This window comes from Gavialis gangeticus, unplaced genomic scaffold, assembly GCF_001723915.1.
Source record: "Gavialis gangeticus isolate Ggan-Ray unplaced genomic scaffold, GavGan_comp1, whole genome shotgun sequence".
Lineage (NCBI taxonomy): Eukaryota > Metazoa > Chordata > Crocodylia > Gavialidae > Gavialis > Gavialis gangeticus.
Window position 1 is genome coordinate 80,092,607 of NW_017729022.1, and position 9,849 is coordinate 80,102,455.

The 9,849-nt window shown below is 43.4% G+C and overlaps 1 protein-coding gene across 2 annotated transcripts in view; it reads left to right on the top strand.

Annotated features, from left to right (window-relative positions):
• Nucleotides 1-9,849, top strand: part of PKP2 (plakophilin 2) — a 111,860-nt gene that overhangs the window by 90,567 nt on the left and 11,444 nt on the right. For both annotated transcript variants that reach the window (XM_019515454.1, XM_019515455.1), the window contains exons 7-10: nucleotides 2,715-2,832; nucleotides 4,710-4,871; nucleotides 6,883-7,056; nucleotides 7,721-7,874. In XM_019515454.1, coding sequence (XP_019370999.1) covers nucleotides 2,715-2,832; nucleotides 4,710-4,871; nucleotides 6,883-7,056; nucleotides 7,721-7,874 — 608 coding nt within the window. The remainder of the gene's footprint in view (nucleotides 1-2,714; nucleotides 2,833-4,709; nucleotides 4,872-6,882; nucleotides 7,057-7,720; nucleotides 7,875-9,849) is intronic.

A 9,849-nucleotide genomic window follows, 5' to 3' on the forward strand; every position in this document is an offset into this window, starting at 1 on the left:
CTCCTTGCAGACTGTGATTTCAACCAACTGTTCTCAGGGCAAAGCTGATATACCCACCCACTCACCATGTCAGGTATTCCCTGAAGGACTTTCATCCTGGCCCTTTTTGGGGTGAATTGCAAAGCAATGGTAGTCCCTGGGAATAACATTGATTTTAATTCTACTTTGTATCATATCATAAGCGCAAATAATTTTATAAATATGAATACTAAGAACAAATATGACATCAAGTAAAATGAAAGTTATAATATAATATCCAAGTGAATGCTACCACAGGCAAAAATACAACAAAAACCCCCTCAAGAAAACAGAGCTTATAAGTCATCATGTCCATTTAATTATATGTGAACTCAAGGAGGCTTTTGAACCCATAACCCATCAGCTACCTGTCATTAACAGAACTCTAAACCACCATAATTTGCAGCCTGCTGGCTCTAAATGTTTGGCCGTGTTTATTTTGAATGGCTAATTTTAAAGGATTTTTTTGTTTGTTTCTCTGTTTGAGACAAGCTCTGATATCAGGATGTACTGAATGTTATTTTCAAACAAGGAACATGAAACATGGTATGGCATATAGTCTGTAGCCACAAGAGCTGCCCGGGGCCTCAGTAATGAGGCTTAGATTTATGGCTTCAGCATTCTCTAATTCAGACCACATTCAATAATAGAAATGAATATTTCTTAAAGTTTATTCATTTATTAAGTTTATATTCCTCCCTTCCCCCCAAAAAGGCGTATAAAAGCTGATAAAATAGGAAATTTTATACATGTATATAAGGCCTGTGTGAAGCAGCTAGTATTCGCTTCAGATTCAGCCAATTTGGGGGACAGTGATTCGATCTGGTGATTCGAATCACTGTCCCAAATCAATTCGGCCGAATCTGATTTGGAGATTTGGCTGCTGCCGAATCAGCTGAATCTCCAAATCAGACAGGCCCCATCCCCTGCCCACTCTTCCAGCCCTGTCAATGCCTGCCCCACCTGCCCCAGCTCCCTGTACTTTGAAAAAAAAAAGCCCCCACTCACCGGGTGCTGCCAGTCAGGTGGGGCATCCCTGCTGCCCTCCACTGCCCCAAGCTGCATGGGGGGCTCTGTCATGAGCCCCCAGAAGCCCCAAGGCTGCTGCAGTAGCCAGTGAGTCTGGGGTATTTTGGGGTGTTTTTTTTTAAAGGGTCGGGAGCTGGGGCAGGTGAGGCAGCCATGGGGGAGCTGGGAGAGCAGGCAGGGGTTGGGGGTTCATAGTAGAGCATCCCATGCAGCATGGGCCAGTGGGGGCAGCAGGGATTGCGCCCCCCCCCCCCAGCACCTGGCAGCACCTGGTGAGTCAGGGCTTTTTTTTAAACAACCAGGAGCTGGGGCTGGGCAGGGCAGCCATGTGGGGAGCTGGGAGAGCTTGCGGGGGTTGAGGGGCGCTCAGAGGGGCTGAGAGAGCAGGTAGGGGATGGGGCCTGGCAGGGATCCCCCCATGGTTCCCTTCCCCCACCTCCAGTGCCCCCTCCCCTGCCCCCTACTTACCAGCTTGGAGTCTGGGTCCAGTTCCCTGCTGTAGCCAGCAGGAACTGCCCAAATCGCAGAAGGTCTCCGAATGCTTTCTGAAGCAATGCGGAGAGCTTCAAATCAATTTGAACTTTTTAATTGGTCCCCTGATTCGATTCGATTTGGATTTAGAGTTTTGGCCACTGAATCGGACCCAATCTCTTCTGAATCGAATCAGCACCCAAAGCTTCGCACAGCCCTAACATGTTTGTGTGCATGTGTGTGTGCGTGTGTGTGTGTGTGTGTGTATACACACACTTGCATAATGAAAATACTCTTCAAATAATACCCCCAACTTAACCTTACTTGCAAAATGTCTGTCCAAAAAGGTTTTCCAAGGCTGGCTAGGGCTCTGGCAGACCACAAGGGGAAAGGAGTTCCCAAGCAGAGAAGCTACTACAAGAATGACCACTCATGTTTTTGGCCCAGCAAAATTGGCCCAGAGATGTTACTTGCAGGAGGTTACTTTTAAATGACCTTAGGGATCAAGGTGACATGAGAGAAGGTGGTCCCTTAAGTCTGTAGGGCCCAGATCATTTAGGGCTCTCTAGATCAAAACCAGCACCTTGTATTGCACCTGGAAAGCTATTTGTCACCAGTACAGACTCTGGAGCACTGGAGACCACTCCCATTAGAAAGTGGACCACCATGTTCTGCACCAGCTGCAGTTTCTGGATGGTCATCAAGGGCAGCCCCACATAGCACACATTAGAATAGTCTAGTCTCAAGGCAACAGAAGCATAGATGAAGTTGTAAGTTTTATATGCAATTGGGTCCCATAAAATTGAGACTCTAAAATGAATGACATTTAACTGGGCAAATATAAAATTGTTCTGTGGCAAACTTTGGAAATGGAAGGCAGAAAAAGTCTATGCGGTATATGCAAACTCTAAGAAAATATCAGTTGAACTTTTGGGTGAAGATTTCTTCAGAACTTATTTTATCCATGCAAGTTCACCTCTCCTCCTGCTGCCTATGTTATTGTCAAGGAGTGCTCAGAGGTTTTAAGATGGCAGCTTGAGTTAGCAGAGGCTTGTATTATTTGATCATTTTTAGATGATCTTGTGACTACAGCAAAGAGACCAACAACTTCAGTATCTTTCCTAAAACTTAGCTGAGGTGGAAGAAAAGCAATCTATAACACATGTTTTCTTACCAATGTCTTTCTTTCTGCACAGAAACATGAGTTCTGCTGGCCCAGAAGGAAGGAAAAAAATGAGAGAATGTGATGGTTTGATTGATTCTCTTGTTTATTACATCCAAGGAACTATTGCAGACCATCAGCCTGATAACAAGGTGATTCTTCAGAAAGAAAGCATGTTGGGAGGGGGGAAAGAGGGAGGAGGGAGTGGAAGCCCAAGCCATTCTTAAACACAGATATTCAGGAATGACTGACAAAAAAACCATAAACTTATATTTGGCAAAGTCTTCTCAATGACTATTATAACTGGAATATTCAGTACCGTGAATGTCAGGGAAGATAACTTTTATACCAGCAGCTCTCACTACATTCAGTACTGAGACATATTACAAGTATTCTACTCCCATACCTTTCAAAAAAAAAAGGAACTTGTATTAAGACCACTTGTTCCAGTATCCACCCTTTACAGTTGACTTTAGTAGCCCACAAAATCAGTGGGCCAGTGAGACATCAAAACAAAAAGGATGCTTGTATCATATGAGCACTTTACAGTAACAACTGAAAGGGGCCTAATTAACACACCTCATTTTTAAGGTGGGCTAGGTGATGTCAACAGTTGTTAATTATTCCACCACTAGATAGCAGATCTATATAGACCCTACACCAAAGGGTGCAGAGAGTGAGCAAGGACTTCCATTTTCTGGGTAAAGAGGAGATCATATGTCTTGTGAATCCTGTCCCCTCTACAGTGTAACTTTTCCCATCTCTCCCACACATTTTCGGTAAGCAATCGACCTAAGCTGCACATCCCCTCTGAAAGACTCTGGTATCTTCATTCTCTTTCTGGGATTAGTGGCAATGCCATATAGAACTGCCATCAACCTTATCTTACCTGTTGTCTACTCCTCCCTCCAATGCCAAACTGTGATTAATAAGTGTAGCCTTCCATGCAACTTCTGATCACTTGGTCCTTTTCAATTAAACCCTAGCTTCCCTGACATCTGAACTAAGCCCATTAGATGTAGTTTAATGTCATAAATGAGGGGTATTTTGCAGCCATGTTAAGAGAAGATGTAAAAAAAAGTGCGTGTATGTGTATGTTAACAGCCAGCAACTGCTGACAGCATTTCACCAGTCTGATGCCAATAAGGTTTGGCCACAACCTTTCCTCAATACTGTTCACACGTTGGAGTGTAATCTCATTCCCTGTGGGCATGTCTACACATACCTCTTTTAAGCAGATTTAGCCTAAAATGACCATTTTTAAGGCGCATTAAGGGCACATGCCCATACATGCATGCCCTTAATATGCCTTAAAAATGGCAATTTTAAGCTAATCCCACCTAAATTTGGCACTTGTATAAAGCAAGTATCAAATTTAGGGGCAATTAGTTAAATCACATTAGCTCATGTGTAGAGGCTTAATGCATATTAACACATCTGTATGTGGGCTAATGCAATTTAGCTAATCACACCTAAAAGTTAATGTGCCTTAATGCACATTAGCACATCTGTGTATAGACACGTGCCTAAATTGCGTTAATGCTCCTTAAGCAAAGGTGCATTAAGTTTAAGCACACATAAATACACATGTAGGCACTCCCTGAGTGAAGGAGGAGTGGCACAGCACTTCTCTCAGGAGAAGCCTATGGCTGCTGCAAAGCTGCTCTCCAGTGAGCACTAGTGCATCAGGCAGAGAGGAGGAAGAGATTGGGCTGGCTCCCCTTCAATCTAGGGTTGTCACCCAGCATCCAATGCTACCACCAAGACATACAGTCAGTGGCATTTGATAGCGCTCATGCCATCTCCAAGATGAACACCTCTGAGTTTCTGAGACACCACAGGGCTTGACAGGCTAAAAAAAAAAATCTCTCACCAACCAGATATGAGGTGTGGCCCATGATCTAGTTTTTTCTTAGGCCACCGTGTCTGGGCATATAAGATTCTAAGTCAGATGCTTGTCCCATGTCCATACTTGTCTCTTGCATACGTACCTAAAACCTTAATGACATTTACTGCTTGATTATAACAGGCCACAGAGAATGGTGTGTGCATTCTTCACAACCTTTCCTACCAGCTGGAGTCAGAGCTTCCCAGCAGTTACTCTCAGCACATCTACATGCAAAGAAGAAGTATCCCCATTTATGAGAAAAAACTTGGTTGCTTTGGAATACGCAGCAGAAAAGTGAAAGAGGTGAAGTATGGATCAGTTTTACTTTGAATTGCCATTCGATATTTCTAGTGGCTGAATAGTATTCCCATGGCAGGGGTGACAGACCTGGGGTCCTTCTTTTTTAATAACTTGACTGGTAGTGTGACCCTGCCAAATTTATTTCAAAATAAATATTATTTGGCAATATATATGTATTTGTGAACCACTTATGCTAGTATTGTAATGTCTGATATCCTATTGATGAAAGTCTAAAGTCTACAAGGAACCCTTTTTTTTTAAGAATTACTTCATTCAGTTATTAATTTTTTTAAAGATATGCAAGCAGTGGTTTTGTTGCTAGAGGGATACTGCTAGTCTATTTTTCAGGAGCATGGAGCACATTCCTGAAAAGGTGGCAGGATCGCATTGCATCTGTACATGATGCTTTGGATACTAGTGGCCAGATCCTTGGTTTCAGTGTCTGGCAAAATTCACAAGAGAGCACTACAAAGGTGGCATACCTAAGGGCTGCTTTTTGTTGTTGCTGGAGGCACTTTGAGCCATGCCTCAGTTTCTTCAGCCCTAACCCTGATCCCAGCAACTAAAACATGGGCGAGATTAAGTTTATGTCCAAATGGAATCTTCCCTTTAGTCCCTTTACACTGGCTACAAGCCCACTTTGTGAGGCTAAAGACAGCCTTATATTATTAAATAATTAAATTTTGTAAAACGTGGATTGGGTTCACAAAGTGTGCCAGGAGGCAGTGTAGCTAATTTTCAGAGTACCAGCTCCCAAGCATGTTGTTACAGTCTGATAAATTTGCAAATCCATTGATTTCTGCAGAGCTAGTGTTGATTTACGAGTGGATGCAAAATCAGTCCCGCTGGAGTATTGATTTTTGCTTTGTACAATTGTGAGACTGTATGAATAATGCATATTATTGACATAGAATAAGGTGCCCCACTCCAAGATCCTTTTGGTACTATCTGATTCACTGAAAACATTCCAAACAAGTGTAAAGCTGCAATGATATCAAAAATATCATTGATTTGCATGGGTTGCGATGTAAATTTTGTGTATTTTATGATGCTCTGATATTCTGACTTCTTGGGTATCTTTAGTAAAGATGATTTCAAAGACATAAAAAATATACAAAAGTAAGTTACAAGTTGTTTTTTGTCTTCCACGGATTTTGAGGCAGGCAACAAAAATCATAAATGCGTTTTTATTTATGCTTCACAGTTCATTTGTAAGTTGGAATGGCTGGAAATTCTCTGATGAAAGGTTTTTCCATTGAAGAGTGTTGATCTATTAACATCAAAATGTTTTGCAGAGGCAGTTGTTTGATTTTGGCAAAGTTGCAAGAGGGAGCTTTCTTCTCAAACCTGTCTGCTGCCTCAATCTTTTGGCTCTTTGTGGGCCACGGGCTTCCAGGCTCCGGCTCTTTAGGTTGGAGATCTTATAGTATTCATCCAACCCTGTGTCTTTTATTACCAATAATAACACTAAAATAATAGACAATAAAATCACCCTGGGTTTGTGTCCAGAACATCAAGACTGGCACACCTAGAAATATATTACTCTTTTTTTTTTTTTTTTGGGGGGGGGGGGGTCTTTGTTTTCTTCTGATTTTTTCAGTGTGATTATTAGAAATAGCTATGCACACAGGGCCTGTGCTGTACATATTTGTTGTACCACAGTACATGTGTCCAGCTACATAAATTTGACCCAGATAACTGGAGATAATAACGATGATGAAAATACAGAGGTGATCCTTTTTTCCTGGAAAAGGATTATCAGCTTTTATTTTTTTATCCATTTGGGATTTCTTTTAAGTTCTTCCACCACTAAAATAGAAAATGGCAATAAGGAGATCCAGGTTTACCTTGCTATATTGTACACAGTTCCCATGAATAGATCTGTCTCTAGTCAGCTATGTCAAGTAGCCTATTCCCACTGACTGCTTTATAAAAAGTTGCAGTAATGGCAGGTTTAGACTGCAGTGCATTTGATGTTACCACTTCTAAAGGTCTGATCTGTTTAACTGTACAGAAGCAACAAGACACCCCGCTGCCTGAGGAAAAGAGCAATCCCAAAGGTGTAGAATCACTTTGGCACTCCACACTGATTAGGATATATCTCTCCTTAATAGCCAAAAGTACGAGAAACTACACCCAAGAAGCATCCCTGGGAGCTCTCCAGAATCTCACCGCTGGTACTGGACTGGTAAGTTGTGTGTTTTCTTTTTTCTTTCAATTTAGGAGCATAGTGATTAGGGCTGCAGCGTGCTCTGCTTACAGCTCAGAGCTCTGACTCCCAGGGGGGAAGTTGCAAATTCAAAGAAAAGATAGATAAAAAAGACACTTAAGAATATTGAGGTAGGGAAAGCCAGGCTCAGCATTGTGGCTACTTTTTGTTTGACAGATAAAGAGCCTGTTGCCTCTCTGTGTAAGTGTTTCCTTTTGTGGCTAATCACAGGAGACAGACAAGAATGGAGCAGTGTGTATAATAAATATGTAAAGACATTTGTATTCCTGTAAACATGTGATTGGTTTTGTATGAAATCCCACAGTCCCTCCCAGAATAGAAAACAATGTCTGGCACACTGGCAGACAAGTTATTTTTAAAGGTGTTTCTCTTGTCATCAGCCTTTTCTGGTGCATGCCAAAGACTGGCCAGGTGACCCAGAATCAAGTGCCACTAAAAAGGCTTTTGATCACCCATCTTTTAAATAGCAGATTGCATGTAGCTCAGATTCTGGGCTAATAAGTTGCACACATCCTCCAGAAACCTGAAATTGCACTACCTCAGTTGTACTTATACATGAGATGACACACTTTCTGCAGTTCTGTGAGTTAATTACTCAGTAAAGTTGTATGCCGTTTGACAGATGCCTTTTGCAGTATCCCAGACCATTGTCCGGAAGGCAAACGGCCTTCCAAGTATTCGAAATATGCTACATGTGACCTACCCAGTCGTAAAGAAGACAGCAGTCTCATTGCTTAGGAACTTATCTCGTAACTTGTCTCTGCAGAATGAGATAGGTAAGCAAAGGGCTGACATTTCCTCCCAGACTTTCTGTTCTCTTTACTTCCAGTTCTCCTGCTTTGACTTTTTAATAGTTGCCAGCCCTTGTTCAAATGCCTTTTCTATTGACTAAAATGTGAGTTTTGCCCAAATTAAGAACCTCAGCTCAAATTCTATCCATTCAATAGTATCATGTATTCCTCATCAAATACTCCCGCCTGTATTATTTTCTGATAATATTAAGGGAAAACTTGAATCCATGTAGTTTTTAAGAGGGAGGATTTTCCTATGTGTCAAATATGAATAAGGTACGGTAAGAAGAAATCTGAGTTCCATAAAGAGTAAGGCTTCCTATGTAATCATTTTGCAATTCACGTAGCCTTTCTCCGAGTCAGCGTTTTATCTGTAGAATAGAAAACAGTGCTGCATTAGCTCGGAAGTGTTGGGAAGCCTAAAACACACAAGTTTGTGAAGTGTTTTGGAACATAAAATGGATGCACTATAGAAAGACAAATTGTTATTTTTGGAAGAGGTGTGTTTCTTAATTTTTTTCTCTAGTTTTTCTTCAAAAGCCATTTGTATCATGGAACATTTTTATATAACATAATATTTGTGTTACAAAGCGTATTCACTTCATGTGTTAATTTTCTGAGGAAAAATTCAATTGAAGGAACCGCAGGCAAGCACGGTAACTCATCAGATTCCTCGCAGATTAACCTCATAGGCTGTGTCCACACAAATAGGGGCACGTGTTTGCAGCAGCACAAACAGTGATGACACAAATTTGTGCTGCTGCTTTGTGCTGCAGTGCACGCCCCTGCACATGCTGTTTGCAATGGGACACATTGTCCTGCTGCTCTGTGTGCTGCAGTGGATGCTGGCTGGGGCCTAGGGTGCCTCAGCTTAGGGGTAGCCAGCAGGCAGCCCCCACATTGAGGCACCCTGTGCCCCAACCAGCCGGGGAATGACACATGGAGACAGGGGAGAAGGCAGACCAGAGCTGCCTGCTCCCCCATCTCTGTGCACCGCGGAGCCCCTGCACTGAAGCACCCTGTGCCCCAGTTGCCCACTGCCTTGCCTGGCTGGGGTGCAGGGTGCCTCGAGACAGGGGCTGTATGTACCTCAGCACATGGGGCCCTCGCACTGAGGCACACGAAGACAGGGGAGCACCCAGCCCAGAGCTGCCTGCTCACCCATCTCAAGCCACCCTGCACCCCAGCCAGCTGGGGAGCGGCTGGTTGGGGCGAAGGGTGCCTCAGCATGGGCTGCCTGCCCCCCTGTCTCCATGAGCTGCTCCCCGGCTCACTGGGGCACATGGTGCCTCGGCACTGGGGCTCCACAGCACATGGAGACAGGGGAGCAGGTAGCCCTGGGCTGCCTGCTCGCCCATCTCCATGTTTGTCCCAGCACGCAGCACTTCAGCATGCTTTGCGGCGCTTTTATTCTCAGGAGTTTTTTTGGCTACCAGGAAATCCCAGTAGCAGATTTTTCCCCAGCACTGCAGATTAGCAGTGTGGGGCCCAGTTTAACGTGCAACATGTGTGGTTTGTGACGCAGCAAAAAGGTTTGCAGTGCCACAAACCACACAGGCCTGCATGTCTGGATCCAGCCTCATAATCCTATAAAAGGTCCATTTAATCTTTAGGAAGTATCATAGAACCAAAAGTTTGTCTCTGTATGTACTTTGTAGCAATAGTGGAGAGACATTTAGTTTTCAGTGGCCACATCTACATGAGACGCTGACTGCACAGTTGTTACTGCACATACCCAAATACGTGCATACTCAGATACTAAATGCCTGCGCAGTAACCGATGTGACTGTGCAGTAGTGTCTCCGCATGGCTTGTTGATGATGCTGACTGTGCAGGAGCTCGTTACTACTGCTTGGTAGCATCATGCCTCAGTTCATGATGCTACTGCGCAGTAGTAACAAGCTACTGCGCAGTCAGCATCTCGTCTAGATGCGGCCACTAATTAGCTATGAAATAGCTA